At 58.2% G+C, this 18,223-nt stretch overlaps 1 protein-coding gene across 1 annotated transcript in view; it reads left to right on the forward strand.

Annotated features, from left to right (window-relative positions):
- The window catches only part of PXDN (peroxidasin), a 73,307-nt gene extending 56,145 nt beyond the window's left edge, over positions 1-17,162 (forward strand). The window contains exons 15-23 of the mRNA XM_037026468.2: positions 675-783; positions 1,358-1,515; positions 2,903-4,406; positions 6,917-7,051; positions 7,669-7,877; positions 11,368-11,488; positions 11,689-11,821; positions 14,370-14,483; positions 15,035-17,162. Coding sequence (XP_036882363.2) covers positions 675-783; positions 1,358-1,515; positions 2,903-4,406; positions 6,917-7,051; positions 7,669-7,877; positions 11,368-11,488; positions 11,689-11,821; positions 14,370-14,483; positions 15,035-15,154 — 2,603 coding nt within the window. The 3' untranslated portion in view covers positions 15,155-17,162. The remainder of the gene's footprint in view (positions 1-674; positions 784-1,357; positions 1,516-2,902; positions 4,407-6,916; positions 7,052-7,668; positions 7,878-11,367; positions 11,489-11,688; positions 11,822-14,369; positions 14,484-15,034) is intronic.
- Positions 17,163-18,223: the final 1,061 nt, after the last annotated feature.

An 18,223-nucleotide genomic window follows, 5' to 3' on the forward strand; every position in this document is an offset into this window, starting at 1 on the left:
TATGATCTACAAACTTTTTCCCAGTTAACATTTATATTTTCCAATTGAAAAACATGTACTACTGTAACATGATGTGGTCATATGTGAGTGTGTTGACCAAAGCCAACCAGGTGTGTTGAGATGCATGTTGTCACCCGCACAAACCTGGCGTGAGCTGTGTGAGAGGTTTCATTCAGCAAACCCGCAGGGCTGGGCAGATACTGACAGGGAGTGAAAGGCAGCTTCAGAGGGTTCGGGGCGCCGTGGGTGCATGTGTGGGGTGTGACCTGCCGTGGCGCCGACGGGGCAGCCCACGAGGGTCGGGGACGGGGGAGCGGGTGAGATCCAGGCACCCCTGGAGGCGAAGCCCCTCAGGCCACCCTGCCCAGCTGCCCGGTGGGGTCAGTGCCTCTCGGACCCGTTACACTTTGTAGAACCTCAGTGTTTACATCATGACTGCTTTTCCCCTTTCCTTACCTGGTCGTCAAATGATTCAGAAATTAAAAGTGCAATTTCCATACTGTTTGGAACAACTTCTAGTAGATTTCATGATAAAGTAATTTAAGCTTTGGTGTGAAAAGTAGAAATAACATTTGGGGAAAAGCAGGCGGTCGTCTGAATGATGTCATGTCTAGACGTTTCATGAGTAACCCATGCAGCGTCCATTCTGGTAATGTGCGGCTGTGTTTTCCCAGTGCCTGATGTCAGCCGAAACGGGGATCCGTTTGTGGCCACATCAATCGTTGAAGCAATCGCGACTGTGGACAGGGCCATAAACTCCACCCGAACACACTTGTTCGACAGGTATGTGGGGAAGGCAACAGAATTCTGACCCTCGTCTCGTGGAGCTCCCGGGGCAGAACGGGGCAGTTCTGGGACACAGTTCTGACCTGTTTCGACTCATGCAAAAAAGGTTCTAGTTTAAAAGTCATAAACAACATTGGCGTCAACTTTTTGGGGGTTAAGATAACAGAGAGGCATGTCCTTTCCAAGTGGGAGCTGAGCTATGATTCACAAATAAAGCATTTTTAGAACTTTTGACTCATTCTTTTGGCTTTTTACTAAGTGATTGGGCAAAAACAAAACATGTCACAAGCCATGAGTGTGTGTTCGTGTTGGTGGTTTCAAAGTGTTTTTTCTGCATCTTAATTGAAACAGAATATGTTTTCTCTGTTGACCTGATTAATTATTTGTTTTTAGTGTCTTTGGCTTTTTTAATTTTGTTGCCTTCCACTTGGGATAAATAAGGTATTGTACTTCATGTCTATGGAAAAGTAGCTATTAAACATTAAATGGCAGCAATTATGTTTTTGTATGTGAGTGATTTTTGTTCTCAGGATGTGTTGTTTCTCCCTCTTTGCCTCTGAACTCCGGCTAGCCGCCCTCGTTCTCCCAACGACCTGCTGGCCCTGTTCCGGTACCCGCGGGACCCCTACACGGTGGAGCAGGCACGCGCGGGAGAGATCTTCGAGCGGACCCTGCAGCTGATACAGGAGCACGTGCAGCATGGCCTGCTGGTCGACCTGAATGGAACGAGTCAGTACCAAGCCCCCCGCAGGCCTCTCATGCCTGGTCCGCTGTGTCTGAACGATGAAATAGTGGCTGAAGTGTGTGTGTTGGGTCCAGGGGAAGCCTGTCGGCGATACGAGGTGCACTCATTGGAAAACTGTGCAGCGGGTGTGTGCTGTCCCCACGTGCGGACTATTGCAGGCTGGTCCCCTGACAAGGGAGTTGTGAGGGGGTCTGGGCAGGATGACAGCTAAAGACGGGACACAGAATGTCTGGGGTGCAACACCATGTAGCTGTTAGGGTGCTCGTGGGGCTCCAGCACCTTAATGCGGTTGGTGAGATGAGACACTCCCCAGTGGCATGTGGTGCAGGGGGTGGCCAACACCCTGTCACTGCCCAGCATGTGGCACTGTCTGAAAGCACAAGATGCCCGGCCGGGGATGGTGGTGCTGTCGGAGGAGGTAGGTCAGGTGAGTTTTATGGTGCAGAGGTCCACACAGACTGGGAGCCATGCTTTGTGATCTGTCAGTGTTCCCTGCTTATCTCCATGAGTGTAGAAATGTGTCATCACTAAATATGAATGTGAGTTGGAGGTGTGACAGAACCATGGGGTCTTTTCTCCCCTCTGGGAGTGGCCACTGCTCTGAGCCGGTGTGCCTTCCTGCTACCGTGGAGTGTGAGGCAAAGCTTCCCGAGTCCACAGCGGTGTGAACACAGCCCTCACCTCTGCATGCTGGAGGACATGGGCCTGGGCGGGGCGCTGCCCCTCAGGGCCTCTGCTCTCCCCTTAGCAGGCGATCCCCCGCCTCACCTCACAAGGCACTTGGGGAGAGTGTCAGAACATGTCGCTCTGTCCACAGTGTTTGCTGACAGCTTCTGCCATCGGTACGGGGCTGGTGGTGGGATAGGGACACCGTGAGCTTGAGGTCTTGTCCCTGTGGTGCCCAAAACCACTCCCCAGGGCTTTGTCTTTTGTCTACTACAGGGGTCCTTGCAGAGAAGCAACAGGATCTCACAGGGCTTGGGTTGTGGGGTGAAGGCACCAAAGGGTGAGGGCAGCTTTGGGAAATGGGCAGGTATCTGTGGAGTCACCCAGGAGGGAGCCAGCTGGAGGCGCCAGGTGGAGGCATCTGCAGAGGTCAGGAGGCGCCAGGTGGGGGCGTCTGTGGAGGTCAGGAGGCGCCAGGTGGGGGTGTCTGTGGAGGTCAGGAGGTGCCAGGTGGGGGCGTCTGCAGGGGTTAGAAAGCACCAGGTGGAGGTGTCTGTGGAGGTGTCTGTGGAGGTCGGGAGGCGCCAGGTGAAGGGTTAGCAAACCCCGTGTCTCCCGCATCACCACTCGCGCTGTGCCTGGTCCCTGTGGGCTGCCCGGGCAGGGCTGCAGTGGGGGTCAGCTCGTGTCCCTCTCTGGTCCCAGGTTACCACTACAACGACCTGGTGTCCCCGCAGTACCTGGGCCTGATCGCCAACCTGTCGGGCTGCACGGCGCACCGGCGCAGAAACAACTGCTCGGACATGTGCTTCCACCGGAAGTACCGGACCCCGGATGGCACCTGCAACAACCTGCAGCACCCCATGTGGGGCGCCTCGATGACCGCCTTCGAGCGCCTGCTGACGGCCGTGTACGAAAACGGGCTTAACACCCCCCGCGGCATTGTGCCAGGCCGGCTGTACCACGGGCACCCCCTGCCCATGCCGCGCTTGGTGTCCACCGCGCTGATCGGCACTGAGACCGTGACACCCGACGCGCAGTTCACCCACATGCTGATGCAGTGGGGCCAGTTCCTGGACCACGACCTGGACTCCACCGTGGTGGCCCTGAGCCAGGCCCGCTTCTCCGATGGGCAGCCTTGCAGCGCTGTGTGCAGCAATGACCCCCCGTGCTTCTCGGTGGCCATCCCCACCCACGACCCCCGTGCCAGGAGCGGCGCGCGCTGTATGTTCTTCGTGCGCTCCAGCCCCGTGTGCGGCAGCGGCATGACATCGCTGCTCATGAACTCCGTGTACCCCCGGGAGCAGATCAATCAGCTCACCTCCTACATCGACGCGTCCAACGTGTACGGCAGCACGGACCACGAGGCCCGCGCCATCCGGGACCTGGCCAGCCACCGGGGGCTCCTGAGGCAGGGCATCGTGCAGCGGTCGGGGAAGCCCCTGCTGCCCTTCGCCACCGGGCCGCCCACAGAGTGCATGCGCGACGAGAGCGAGAGCCCCATCCCCTGCTTCCTGGCCGGCGACCACCGCGCCAATGAGCAGCTGGGCCTGACCAGCATGCACACGCTCTGGTTCCGCGAGCACAACCGTGTGGCCACCGAGCTGCTGTCCCTCAACCCGCACTGGGACGGCGACACCATTTACCACGAGGCGCGGAAGATCGTGGGCGCACAAATGCAGCACGTCACTTACCAGCACTGGCTGCCCAAGGTGCTGGGCGAGGCGGGCATGAGGATGCTGGGCGAGTACCGGGGCTACGAGCCGGGCGTCAATGCTGGCATCTTCAACGCCTTCGCCACGGCCGCCTTCCGGTTCGGCCACACGCTGATCAACCCCATGTTGCACCGGCTGGACGAGAATTTCGAGCCCGTCGCCCAGGGCCACATCCCGCTGCACAAAGCCTTCTTCTCGCCCTTCCGGATCGTGAACGAGGGTGGCATCGACCCGATCCTCAGGGGCCTGTTCGGCGTGGCCGGGAAGATGCGCGTGCCCTCCCAGCTGCTGAACACGGAGCTCACGGAGCGGCTCTTCTCGATGGCGCACACGGTGGCTCTGGACCTGGCCGCCATCAACATCCAGCGGGGCCGGGACCACGGCATCCCCCCCTATCACGACTACCGGGTCTACTGCAACCTGTCGTCTGCCCACACCTTTGACGACCTGACAAATGAGATCAAGAGCCCCGAGATCCGGGAGAAGCTGAGACGGTGAGTCCCCCAGACCGAGCTTCATGCCTTGTGTTTGTGGGCATCCCGGGACCAGAGGCGTGGGTGCTGAGATTTGGGTTTCTTCTCGAGTTTGTGTTTCTGCAGCCTAGAGGCCAGATAGAGGAGCTGATGAGGGTGGTGGAGAAGTGCCCCGGAGATGCCTGGGGGGCTGTGCTGGTGCAGGGAGGGCCCCCGAGCCAGGAGCGTGGGTGCCTGCAGCCAGGTGTGCCGTGAGCTTTCAGTTAAGAGATCAGCGTGCTTGTCTGGGGGGTGAGGCGGGGGTTTGTAGCAGGATCGCTCCAGCATGAGGGCTGTGGGGCTTTAGGGAAGAGGTCCCCTTCTGCGTTGGGAGCAAGGCCCGGAGCTGGCAGAGCCTGCAGAGAGGGGCTTTGGTCTCTAGCTCCTGAGGTTTGGCTGGCAGCTTCTCCCTCCGTCACCTGTGCCCAGACCCAGGTGGGTCTCCAGGCTGCTGGGACAACCGCTGACAGCCCCAGGAAACCCACGCAGGTCTCAGCAGCACACTCTGTCCCTCCTGGGAGCAGGGCTCAGTGGCACGTGTCTGGGGACCATGGGGCGGTCCTGGAGAGAGACGCAGACGGGGGCCTTCCCTGCCGACGCCAGCCTCCTTCCCAGACGCCCCTCATTTGGACACCTGATCGGGTGCGAAGTTCCCAGCGTCAGTCCCCTTCCTCCAGTGTTTCGTCTGTGCTTAACTACTTTTTTCTCTCAAGTTACTCATTCCAGTTTCTTTGACGCAGTCTGACCTCTTGTTAGTTCCCATGATGACCCCTCATAGTTCCTGGGCTTATGAGTTAGTTGTCTCCAAGATACATTCGTTCCATTTGCAAGAATTGTTTTAAAAGAACCAAAACCCTTTCTTGTGAAGACTCACTCTGCGTATTTTCTGGATGCTCCAGTTTACTGAAGAGTAAGTTACTGATTGACTTAGTGAACCCTGAAGTTGAGACGTCCTCTAGTTAGGTCTCAGCTGTGCCTCCTCGAGAAAAATGACTTTTCCTCATAATTTATTGCAAGTCGTGAATAAGTGAACATTATGTTCTGCTAAGTTTAACGTGTTCCAGTGTCCGTTTCCATAACTTTATTGGGTCGGCGCATCCTGCACCCGAACGAAACTTGTTTGTCACTGTTGCTTAATTAGGATTTATGTGAATGCTCTGTGGTTTTTATGTGCTTAAATACCCCCTTGGTCCGTGTCTGGACAGATGCTGTCACTTTCCCACTGTTTCTCTCCTTTGCCAGCCAGCCTTCAAACGTTCAGACAGCCTGGCAGGTGGGGCCCAGACGTAGGCTGCATTACCATGGCTGCACTGGCCGGGTGGAGACTTGGGTACAGGGGCGGTAAGAGTGGGTCAGTGGCGTCCATCCAGGTCATCAACACCCATACGCTGCTCTTTGGGCTGGTGACCCCGTGGGCCGTACTCCCTGAGCGGGAGGCGTGGGGTCCCGCTCCCCAGTGGGAGGAAGCTCCTTGAGATGGAGTCAGTCTGGGGTCTCCATCAGTGGCAAGGTGGCGGGGAGCCCCCACCCCTGGCAAGGACCCCCCCCGGGGCCCTGCTCAACCCCGGGAGCGCGCTTGCTGGGCTCTGTCCATCTGCATGCGCCCTGGAAGCTCATGGATGTCCTTGACCTTGGGGAACAGGAGCACCGCTGCCCCGCTCTGGACGCCGCAGGCTGTCTTCAAGGACGGCGCTCTCACCCGGCTAGTGAGGTGCCTGGCCACTGAGGAGAGCCCCGCACGGCCCTGAGCGGCTCGCATCCATGCAGAAGACGTGGCCAGTCTAGCTGATCTTCGGGTGGCACTGGGACCACCTGTCCAGTGGGGTTCCTTAGATATTCAAAGGGTGCCATCAGACCGATCTGTGGTGAAAGTCGGCAGTTCTCAGCTCGCCCCGTACACTTCCAAGGAATCAGAAGGCCGATGGAAATGTTTTTCCTTGAACATTTAAACTGTTCTTAGTCTTTTGTACTATTTCTGCATATTAAATAGTTTTTTTACACAAACATGTTCTCGATATATGGTAGAATCCCAGGACTGTTCTTTTAAAAATGTCTTTACATATGCTTGATTGTTCACATATATTAATGAAAAAGGATTGAAGGGCATATGTTTTACTGCCAACTGCAGTTTTCTGTAAATCGTAAGGAACAGTGTGGCTCATTTTCTTATGTTCCCTTGGATCTTTAAACTTAGAAAAAGTGTGTGTGTGTGTGTGTGTGTGTGTGTGTGTGTGTGTGTGTGTGTGTGTGTGTTTCATACACATATGAAAGTAGGGAAGAGTGTTTAAAATACAATAGATAAGTTCTGTAAAGAAATAGAGATGAATTTTCCTTGTGAACTGAAGGCCTGAATAATGTAAAGTGATGACAGGAAAAGATGAGGGCTTTCCCCCTGTTTTGCTGTGTCCTCACCCGACATGGCTCTGTGACCCTGTTTGCCAGGTCCTTCTCCACATGGCTCTGTGGTGACAGGGTCTCCTCGGCTTTTGCAGGCTCTATGGGTCGCCACTCAACATCGACCTGTTCCCTGCACTCATGGTGGAAGACCTGGTGCCTGGCAGCCGGCTGGGACCCACCTTGATGTGCCTGCTGAGTACGCAGTTCAAGCGCTTACGCGCTGGGGACAGGTGAGCCAGACGCCACAGAGGAGAGTCAGCTCTTCAACGTGCCTTTTGGGGACTCGGGCAAGGGTGAAGCCGTGGCCCTTCTGTCTGGGCCAAGGATGCAGAAGTGTGTCCGCCCCTCACAGTGCTGTGAGCAAATCCCCCGCTGGTGGGGCTGGCGTCACCGCAGCCCGAGAACCAACTTAACCTACGTGCTTCCTCAGTGAGGACATTTCTGTTCCTGCAAATGGACACTGTGTACAGGGAATCCCTGGTGGGACCCAGAGGGGTCTGAGCTCCGGCAAGAGTTAGCGTTTCAGGCATAGAGTTAGATTGGCTGGGTGCACAGAAAGGGGTCCCTGCCTGGTGCTGGGCGGGTCAGCAGGAGCAGCGGGCTTCTCAGGCCTGTCCACACCGGCCGTGCATGCCTCGGGGGAGCCAGTCCACGGCTGTCTGCATCTGGATGTCTGGGCTGGTGTCTGAATAGGAAGTCCCAGTGACGTTCGTGTCCACTAAGTGACCCTCCTGGAAGCCAGCGGCATCTCTGCTGTTGGTGACACACTGTGTAGGACTGTGTCCCTCTCCTCAGGGACTCAGAGTCCCCGGTCTGTCTGACCTTGTTCTCTTTCGGGGGGTCGCAGGTTGTGGTATGAGAATCCGGGGGTGTTTTCCCCCGCGCAGCTGACGCAGATCAAGCAGACGTCCCTGGCCAGGATCCTGTGCGACAACGCAGACAACATCACACGTGTGCAGAGCGACGTGTTCAGAGTGGCCGAGTTCCCCCACGGGTATGGCAGCTGTGATGACGTGCCCAGAGTGGACCTCCGGGTGTGGCAGGACTGCTGTGAAGGTGCGCCATGCAGCCCCCTCCCCACAGGGTGCGGCCCCCTCCCCTCTGCACAGCCCCCTCCCCGTGGCGTGCAGCGCCCCCACTGTGTGCCTTCCTGCTCCGCCCCGGGGAGGGGGGGAACACCTGATGCCTCGGTACTCGCAGGGACATCACACGCGCGGCCGGAAACCACACAGGCATTGCGGGGTCTGTGAAGTCCCCGTGTGTCTGTGCTGGGGAGTCCAGCGGGGCCTAGGGAAAGCCGTGGTTTTGAAGACGTTGTGATGACTGGGTGGGATTCAGTGGGATCGCTGGGCGCCGGCCGAGGCAGCCGTGCTCCGCTGGCCTGTGTGTCTGAGTGTGCTGGGAGCGGGCATGTTCACCTCGGTGTCCGTGCCCACAGATCAAGGATGAAAGGCCTCAAAGAAGTGTTTTCATCCTCAAGTTTGCTCTTTAAAAGTGTATGCTGTGTTCTAAGGGTCTGTAACTTGCGTAGAAGGAAAGAAGCCGGTTATAAGATACCTTCTGATCAGCAAGAAGGCCCCGTGGGTGTGAGGTGGCCTGGTGCCCGGGTTGGAAGCCCTGTGACTGGTGGCGACCCTCCGGCCATGCAGTTCCGGACGTGCCCTGCCCACACTGTCCTCACCGCACAAACCCCTGCTTTGCTTCTGCGATCCTGCCGTGGTTAACCACGGTTTCCACTTCTAATTTACATGCGATTTTGGCTGTATTTGAACTACAACCGCAGACCCAGGGCATGTTTTAAAGCTGGGTGAGCATTGAGGAGCCGTCCTGTGTACCCCTGTTCGTTTGTGCTGAGGAAATGGACCTGCCCAGGCCACACCGCCCAGCGTGGGCCGGGGTGGGGTGGAGCCCGCGTGCCCCCAGAGCCTCGTGCAGGTCGGCGCAGCGTGCAGACCCCGGACCCTTGCCTTCCTCCTCTTTCCTGCAGTAGTTCTCGTCTGGCAACTGTTTGGTTAGTGACCAATTCTGACTGGCTGTCAGTTTCGTCGTGTGTATTGGAGTCTGGGTTGACACGCTAGGGCTGTCACTACCATCTTCGCGTGCGTGTGCATGCGAGTGAGTGCGTGTCTGAGCTGACCTGGGTCTGTCTCCATCTGCGTGTTCCCAGCCCACCCGCCCGCTCTCTCTGTGTCAAACACACACGAAGATGCCAAATGTGTGATATATCAGCAGATATGATTCGTAGCATTGCAGGACTCACATAAAAATTAAAACTGGGCTCACTACACATCCTGTTTTCCAAAGCCTTACATTTTCCTGTCACATCTACCAGAAAGTTGTTTTGTTTGTTTTAGCTTTTTTTAAACATTGTCGCTGGTTTATCTCACTCAAAGTGCTTTTCCACAAGTATGGCAGAGAATTTGAACCTTGTGTTTGCAAAAAAATGGTTCACTTTGAAAACTGTTGGGAAAATCCAGCTCTTCTCAGATACAGAAACTGCATTTTCTGATAATTTCAGCAGGTTCCCGTCAGCTGCTTCTGAAGGAGCAGAAACAAGTTTTCTGTTCTTTTACTCCAGAAACGCAGAGTCCTGCGTGGGGCTGACTCTTGAGCCAGGCTTTGTGTTCCCCGAGGTATCAGGAGCCTGTTCCCATGGCCGTCGGCCTGTTGGAAATTCAGCTCCTTGAAGGAGCCGGACATCTTCCTGGCCCGGTTCCTCTAAGGGAACAGGCAGAGCCCTGCCCCGAGAAAACGTGAATATGCTCAAGAGCTTTACCTGCTTCTGTGGCCCGAGGGCACAGCTAACACGGCAGAGCAACGCGGGCGGAGGTCTGACGCTCGCTCTTCACGTTCAGCGCCACCCCAGAGACCCGTTTCAGCGGCTTGGAGGCACAGTTTCCTTTTCCTTGACCAGAGTTAGAAACTGGAGCTTCTCTGTGGGAGCTGAGTCGTGGGGAAGAATGCTCACACGCACGCACCCCAACATGGACACACAACGCTGAAGTAATCGCAGCAGTGCTTGAAATATTACAAAGAATTCCTGTACTTCGCTCACGTGCATCAATTCTTGAAGTTTTGCCTATATTACTCATTATTCTTTCTCTATCTTGTGTGTGTGTGTATATATGTATGTATGGGTGGGTACATGTAATGTGTGTTTATATGTGCATGTGCTTGTTTATGTGTACATGTGTGTGCATAGGTGCCTGTGTACTTGTGTGTGTGTGTATGTCTATATAAGGCATATCGCATAAGCAGATGTGTCACACTGTCCGAACAAACTGGGGTTACTGATGTGGCCGCCCTGCCCTAGGACCCTCAGTGTGTGCACACCTGCCCTGGGGACTGGTGGGTGAGGTGCTGGGCGTGGAGCCCAGGGCCGTGGGTTCGTCCGCCCTTCCCTGTGTGCAGCACCATCATCTTGAACTTCCCTTGCCTGGGCTGACCTATTGCTCCGGTGCGAGTCCTGTGTCTGGGCACTGACGCCCCGCGAGCAGGGCTGTGTTCTTCTCAAGTGTCTTCAGGAGGCACCTGATGATGTTTGCTTGTCCCCTTATCAGTGACATTGGCCAGGGTGACGTGGCTCTGAAGCGACGTCTATGTGTTTGCCCCCGAAGGGAGGTCCGCTAATGAAAATGTCCTGAGTGGGGAGGTGAACCTTTCCTCCTGAGCCAGTCTTGGTGGGGACCCTGAGAGGCTGCTGCCTGCGCAGCCCTAGCGCCTGTTGGGACAGGTGACGGGATTCTAGCTTCATAAAGCCTCACGGTGGCCCAGGTCTCCTGGCTATGCGCTCACACAGTGAACCTGGAGCATCGTGAGTCGGACCCAGGTTTGTGTCGGGAGCTGAGAAGCTGCCCGCTGGGGTGTCACAGGGCCCGGGTGGCCTGTCCCGGGCCTCATCACCTGGCAGGCGGGCTCTGCCCCCTGCACGCTCCAGCCCCAGCCATGAAAAAGAGACCCGAAAGCAGGCACAGCCCTTCGGGTGCTGAGCACAGCTGTCGGCCTCGGGTTGCCTGTGTGTGGTTTTCTCTTGTGTGACCTCTACCCCTGGCTCAGTGAGACCGGGACCTCGGCCAGGGCCCGAGGGGCTCTGTCCTTGCAGAGGAGGTGGGCTGTGGTGAACCCCCATCGCCCTGTGGGTCCGAGTGCCAAGGGAGGGCTGGTGTGACCTGCATAAGTGGGGGCAGGAGGGGGCCAGGGGAAGGGGCAGAGGTGTGCGGGCAGGTGCTCCCAGGTGCAGCCCCCAGCCCCACCCAAGGAGCAGTGCCCTGGCAGGGACAGACTCGGCCTGGACAAGGGTCAGTGCCCTGTGACCGCCTGAAGCCAGCACAGCGTTGTGGGATGGTGGGGGTGCCATGAAGGCCCAGCTGTGGTCAGGGAGATGACGCAGCTGGGAGGGCCCCATCCAGAGCTCGGGCCCAGCCGCAGGCACGGGAGGCACTGTCCAGGGCCGGCATCTTACGGAGGGATGTGTGGGAAGGGCTGCGTCTCCCCTGGGTGGGGACAGGGGCCCCGCCGCTGACAGGCTGCTGTGCGTCCGCCTCAGACTGCAGGGCCAGGGCGCAGTTCAGTGCGTTTTCAGATCATTTCCGAAGCAAGCGGTCCCTTGAGTTCAGCTACCAGGAAGACGTGCCCGCTGAGAAGGCCGGACCTGGGGAATCCCTGAGGTATGGCTGTGTCCACAGGTAACGCTGGGGGCACTGCGGGCTGGCCTCGGTGCCAAGAGGGATGTCCATGGCAGGTGCTCTGGCCTCCAGCCCCTCACGAGCATGGGCACCCCCCAGACCATGCTTCCAGCTTGGCTGAATGGTGCCAGTTGCGACAGCCGAGGGCATTTCTGCCTCTGTCCCCACCTCCCCCTGTGCAGAGCTGGCAAACTGAGTGAGCACCTGCACAACACCACGACTGCTGCCCATGAGCGCCCACAACCACCAGGGACAAATGACTTCAAGGACTTTGTTCTGGAAATGCGGAGGACCATCACAGACCTCAGAACACAGGTAGCGGGCTCCGTGCCCCAGCGTCCTGTGCGTAGCCTGGCGGTCCAGGCGTCACCGACGGTATTCCCGCTCCCGGGACCTGCCACTGGGTCAGCCCAGTGGCATCTCCAGCTGGGTCGCGTGGCTCTGCTCTTGGGTTTCCAGTGTCTGGGACCCACTCTAAGGGCTTCCAGCTGGCTGGAGTGGGGAGGGGTCCCGGGTGCTCCCAGGGGACTCTCGCCAGGGGCTGGCAGCCAGCTTCAGGGGGAGGGGGTGCAGGGTCCCAGGGGCTACTGGCATGAGCAGTCACACTGATCCCAGGATCAGGGCTGATGGCGAATTCAGACCTCGAACTGCTCAGAGCTACTTCTTAAGCAACTTTGTCATTTGCTCAGGAGTGTCCAGGGGTGGCTGGAGTCAGGTCCGTCTGGATCTGGGGGTGGACATCAGCTCCGTGGAGTCTCACCTGGAGGGCAATAGGGTGTCCACACTGGTCCCTTCCCTGAGGACATTCAGGCTTGCAGAAAATGAAGGCGCGCTGCCTCCTCTCGGGAGCTGTGCACACCTTTCCTGCTTTGTGTCGGGAATGTCGCGAGCAAGTGGGGACTGGGGTCGCAGGCAACCCGTGCACAGTCGGTGGCCCACACGCTAAGGGTTCCTGGTGCTGAGAATCTCGCGGAGGCCTGTGAGTGGTGGTCCTGTGAGCAGCTCCCTCCTGCGTCTGCGGGCCTCAGTCCCCAGGCTTGGGAGATTGTGGGCTTCCATCCCAGCCGCGTGGAGAGGCGCCCTGGCCCCTCTGTGCCAGCCTCAGGGCCTGACCTGCAGGGTTTCCTCCTGCCTCTGGGGTGGAGGGACAGGAGTGATTAACTGTGACAGCCTTCAGGCATGTGACAGCAGAGCGGGCTCAGCCCTGAACAGAGGAGAGCGCCAGGGCAGGGGGGCCTGGTGCTGGGCAGAGAGCAGGGTCAGGGCACCAGGAAAGAAGCCCCCCATTTCCTGGAGCCCGAGAAACAAATGCAGGCTGTGAGGGGCTTAGGGTATCCTGGGGGCCCCCCTAGAGTGAGTGGGTGCTGAGAGCCCCTGGAATTGTCTGCCAGGGTCAGCCAGCTGAACAATGTCCTTTGAATGCCCAGGGTGAGGGGAAATTAGGGAGTCACTCTGCGTCTGGGGCAGTGCATGCAAAAACGGGGGGCTGAGCAGGGCCGGAGGCCACCTCCCCCCCCGCCCACAGGTGTGTGTGACCCCTACACCCTCCAGTGCGACCCCTCCGCCCCCAGGCCATGCACTGCCTGTGGTGGTGTGGTGTGACTCCCACCTGCAGGGGGAAGGGTGTGCAGTTCTCTGTGCCCATCCCTCGGGCGTCCCGGATTTGGGGACAGCTCAGGGCGCACACGTGGGAGATGGCGCGACCCTTGCCTGTGTGCTGCCTGGTTCATGCCAACACCCCTTTGCTGTTCTGTTGCTTCTGAGTTACAGGCCCGAGTCCTGTTGCCACTCCGATTCCACGCAGAAGGGGCAGCAGGCATTGGGGGAGCCTCCGTCCCCGGGGGCCCCACAGGCACTGCCCGCCCGCTGTGGCCCCTGTGTCTGACCCTGAGGCCTTGGGCCCTCCTTTCCCTCGAGTTTGAAGGCAGAAGGTCTGCTGCCCGGTGGCCTCGGGGGGGCCACACGAACCCGCGATCATGGCCGAGCGGCTCTTGGCCTCTGCCCGGGGGCGCCCAGAGTGCCCAAGGGCTGGTGCTTCGTAGCGATGCCAGGGGGCAGGGCCCCGCACAGGAGGTGTGTGCCGTGACTGTGCCCGAGGCAGGTGGGGGCTCTCACCCAGGTCTGACCGCACGGTCTCGGCAGGTGTGGTAGGAAGTCTGTGGAGGGGCAGGTGGGGGGTCTGAGTGAGCGTTCGGGCCGCTGCCGTCCGTCCCTGAGCAGAGCAGGTGCCCACCGCAGCTGGCAGTGCTTCCTCGGTGCGCTTCCCTGCAGCCCTGGCCACGCATGAGGGGTGTCGCCCGTTCCAGGCGTGTGGTCTGCCGAGGTTCCTTTTCCTATGCCAGAAGCCAGCCAGGGGACAGAGGCTTCAGGGAGCTGTGGGCTGACCTGTCCCTCATGCAGCCTGGAGGGAAATGGGGCTGCTGGGCCTCTGTGGTGCACAGATAAGATTTGGGCCATTGCCATGTCGGCACCTGTGGGAGAGGGGTGCAGGGCAGGCCACCCGCAGGGGGCTCTCCCAGGGGACCTGCTGTGGGACCAGGGGTTGCAGCCCGTTGCCCCTGTGGGGCCTCGGTACAGGGCGCTCTCGCCACTGGGTGCTCCTGCCCTTGGGGCCCTGTGACAGTGCCTCATGTTCCTCTGCATGGCCCCACCCCTGCCCTGGTGACTGCCTACTGCAGTCTGCACTGTGCGCTTGGGACACCAGCTAAGGTGGCGCCTGCACAGTGGTTGTGGCCTTTGCCCAGCCCGACTCCGCATCCCACCCAGAAGCTGAGGTGTGAGCCCCCGTTCATCATGAGGCCTCGTTTCAAGCACAGAAGCAGACATGTCATCCCAGGCGACCCACACGTTTGCTTTGCTGCAGATAAAGAAACTTGAGTCACGGCTCAGTGCCACAGAGTGTGTGGACATGGACGGTGAGCCCCACGCTGACGGCACCACGTGGAAACGAGACACATGCACCACCTGTGAATGCCGTGTGAGTGTGGCGCTGGCTGGAGACCCGGGACACACAGCTCAGCTGCAGGCCAAGCCCCAGGCTGGCACGGGAGAGGGTGGTCCCGCCATGGGCTCTGCATCTCCAGAGAAGGCTGCCATGGTGACTTTGGTGGCCCAGGGTCTGGCTGTAGCCCGGCTGGGTGGGAGGGGCAGGGCAGAGAGCTGGGGAGACAGCACAGGGGACTGTGGGCCTGCTTGGGGTGCCTGAGATGCAGGCAGGCAAGGGGTCTTTGTCCCCAGGCCGAGGACAGGGAGGGGTCCCACTGTCGATATCGTCAGGCCCAGGAACAGTGGGCAGAGCCAGGAGAGTGTGCCCCCTCCAGCTTTGCGAGACCGTCCTCTCAGTCCCGGACGGAATCCCTGGGGTCGGGGTCTCCCAGGATGGGAGGGGAGGCAGAGCCTCCTGTGAGGAGTGCAGGGGTCTGGCTGTGAGCCTGCCAAGAGAAGCCCTGCCCCATTATAAAGCCCACCCGAGGGGCAGCAGGCCACTGGCCCCGGGAACTCATGGTCCGGTCACTGTCCCTGCTCCAGGGTGGGCAGATCACCTGCTTCGTGGAAGCGTGCCAGCCTGCTGCTTGCCCAGCGCCCTTGAGGGTCAGTGGAGTCTGTTGTCCAGTCTGCCAAAGGGATGCTCCAGGAAGCCAGCCTTAAACTCTCTGACGCCGCCCGGAGGCCCACGCTGGTCCTCACATCTTTGGCCGGTGCAGGAGTGCGGGCCGGACACCACGGCCTCGGGACGCCACGACCGCATCCACAGCCACGGAGCTGATTCAGCAGTGGTGCAGGGGCTCACACCACAGTGTTCGTGGAGCAGAGACCACGGAGCAGATTCGTGTCCTAACTTCATGTTACATTCTCAGGTTCTTATTTAATTTTTTAAAAATGAGAAATTGGTGCTACTATTAAATTGCACAGTTAAATCATTTAGGCTTCTAAGTAGATTTCCCCAATATCACCGTTGGCTCTCAACTAAAAGGTAATCCCACTGGTTCTGACACCTGGAGCTTGCAGACACCTTGCCCGTAGGTGGGGTGTGTAATGGGCCGCAGGATGGAGACACGCACATTTGAAAAGAGAATCAGCATTTGCAAACGGACGGTCTCCTCTTAAGAATGTCCGGGTGACATGTCTCAGTGCGATCACAGGCTCGTGTCCGCCTGTGTGGCACATGATGCCATCCCCTCCTCTGGGTCCTCTGTGACTTCACTACACCAGCGTTTAGTGAGAGCGCTCGCCATGTGAGCAGGCCCACGACCTGCGACCCTCAGTGCCTTCATGTGTGGCCGTAAGCGCACCACAGTGGACGCAGGCTGTTCTCATTGGTTGAGTCATTGCGTACGTAGTGCCTGGTTGTGACCAATCGTGAGCTTCTCACTCCGGTTGAACGACAGCTGCCAAATGCCGCGTGCCTCACGGGTTCTGCTCAGCCCATCGGTGGCCCTGTTCCTGGCGCGCGGGCACATCACGACCCTGCAGATCCTTGCGAGGGAGGAGTTCAGTGGTGGGAACATGCTAGCTTTCGTGTGAGTGTTAAAGAAAAAGCAGTCAATCCCTGTATGTGTTTTGTATTTTCAAAAGGTGTGATGTGTTAGGAAATTTTGCCCACATTTTAGGTGTTTATTAGGTACGGCAGAAAAATCATTTCCACTGCGTAAAAGTTCTCCTAGAGCTCAGTGAAAAGCTACTGTCATACCTCGTGGTCTCTTTCTTTTTAATTGACCCAAAACCTGAAAATTGTGGCCTTAGACATAGGAGTCCAGTTGAACAGACATTTCTGCGGTTCCCGCCATGTGCTGGGCCCACCCTGCCCTTTCTTGGGAAGGCCCGTGAGGTCACAGGCCGTTTGAGTGCCCACGAGCGCCTGCCCCAAATCGGTGGCTGTGTTGCAACCATCACCCAGGGTCAGCAGAAGGCACGTCCCCTGGCACCCTCTAGCGCGTAGCGGGCAGTTTTCAAAGCCTGGCTTTAGTCCAACATGAGCATCCTTCCAGAGGCAGGGGGCCCTGGTACTCTGGGCGCTGGGCCACCCCATCTGTGGGGACGTGGTTGACATTCCAGCCGTGGGGATACTCACAGCTGCATCAGACATGGTCAGTGTGGCTTATCTCAGGTCACTAAGTGTGAGAGAGAAGCTGGTGGTTCATGGGGCCTGGAGCTTCTTTTGAAATATCACATTTAATAACCACACCTTGGAGCTGGTTTCTGTAAACTAGAAGATGGGTAACTGTCTGCAGGTTGGATGGTTGATGTTCTGGGGTGTGGACATCGGCGTGATGGGCTGGGTCATTGATGGCCCAGGTGTGAAGTGACAGCAGACCCCACGTCCTATGTTTGAGGTCTATAGGCACCTCGGAGTTTGTGGCGTCATTGCAGAAGCCAGACAAGGTGACGCGTGTGGAGGGGGCAGCGTCTGATTCACAGTGAGAGCCTGTGACTGCAGGGGAGGTGTCTGGCCAGCCGGCTGTGCAGCTCACACGGAATCGGAACAGAGGGCAGGCCTGATGTGACGGGAAGCCGAGTGTATATGTTTATTTACTTTCCTAACTGTTGCCAGCAGCCAGGTGCCTTCTTTACATTCACTGTAATCAGCACGTTACCAAAGACGAGTTTGCACTATGTAATGACACCTTCCATCCAAATAAACGGCCGTTTCAGCGGAGAGTGGTGTTCTTCTTTCCTGGGCAGACTGCCAGGGCCGCACCGCGTCCGCCCCGGGAGGCCAAGGGCCACGCTGTGCCCCACTTACTCATCTGAAAACACGAACAAGCTAGCGCCAGAGGGAATAGAGGAAGAATGGACTCTGTGCTGGCATGCGGCACTGGGCTGGCTTTGCCCCCTTACATCTTGGCAGGTGAGAGTCAGGCCCTTCGAGCATCCAGCCACTGCCCACCTCCTGATGTCTGTGCTGTGGACATCGGCGTGACGGCCTGTGGACAGGAATTTATCCGTCAGGGAGGGCGTGTCAGCTGGCTGACCACATGGGGTGGGGGTGGGCTGGTGGACGGTTGTCCCCAGAGCTGAGAGGGCAGGGAAGACGCGCTCTTCCCCCACAGAACTGAGCTTCCGGGGGCACCTGTCTGTCCCCTGGCGCTCTGAGTCCTGCAGGAACACAGGCTGCTGTTCTGAAGGAGGCGAGCCGGTGTGGTTCCCTCACAGGGCCTGGGAAAAATCGCCAGTGTCCTAATTCTGTGAAGCCCATTGAAGCCCCAGGGAAGACTGAGTGTTGAGCTTTTACATTGCCAGTTATTCCAAAGTTTGTAATGAGACACTGGAGCTGCTCCCTTGTGCACGCCTGGTTGTGGAAAACAGTCCTGAATTCTGACGCCGTAAAGAATTCCTCCAGGCCTTGGCGAACCTCAGCGATGAACTTCACGCAACAGGTGAGACACTTAGAGCTGTCTTTCCAGCCATTCAGAAATTGTGTTTCGAGGCTCCAGCAGCTGTCTTCCCTCAGAGCAGCACACATCATGTTACACTTTCTGCGTTTCCACCCTGTTTCACCTTGAGCACTTCAGGATCGCCTTGATGTACCTGGGGGAGCGCGTGCCGGGTGGGGCTAGAGCAGGATGGGTTGACCCAAGGCCGACAGGAATATGGGCTGGGGTGGAGGTGGAGTTCAGCTCTGGACCCCCCGAGGTCGGACCTGTGCTGTGTGTAGGCCACATGTGGGAGGGCAGCCCCCGGCCCACGGGAGGGCCAACGGTGGGCCTGAGCTAGACG

The sequence above is a fragment of the Manis javanica genome, chromosome 1 (genome assembly GCF_040802235.1).
Source record: "Manis javanica isolate MJ-LG chromosome 1, MJ_LKY, whole genome shotgun sequence".
Classification (NCBI taxonomy): Eukaryota; Metazoa; Chordata; class Mammalia; order Pholidota; family Manidae; genus Manis; species Manis javanica.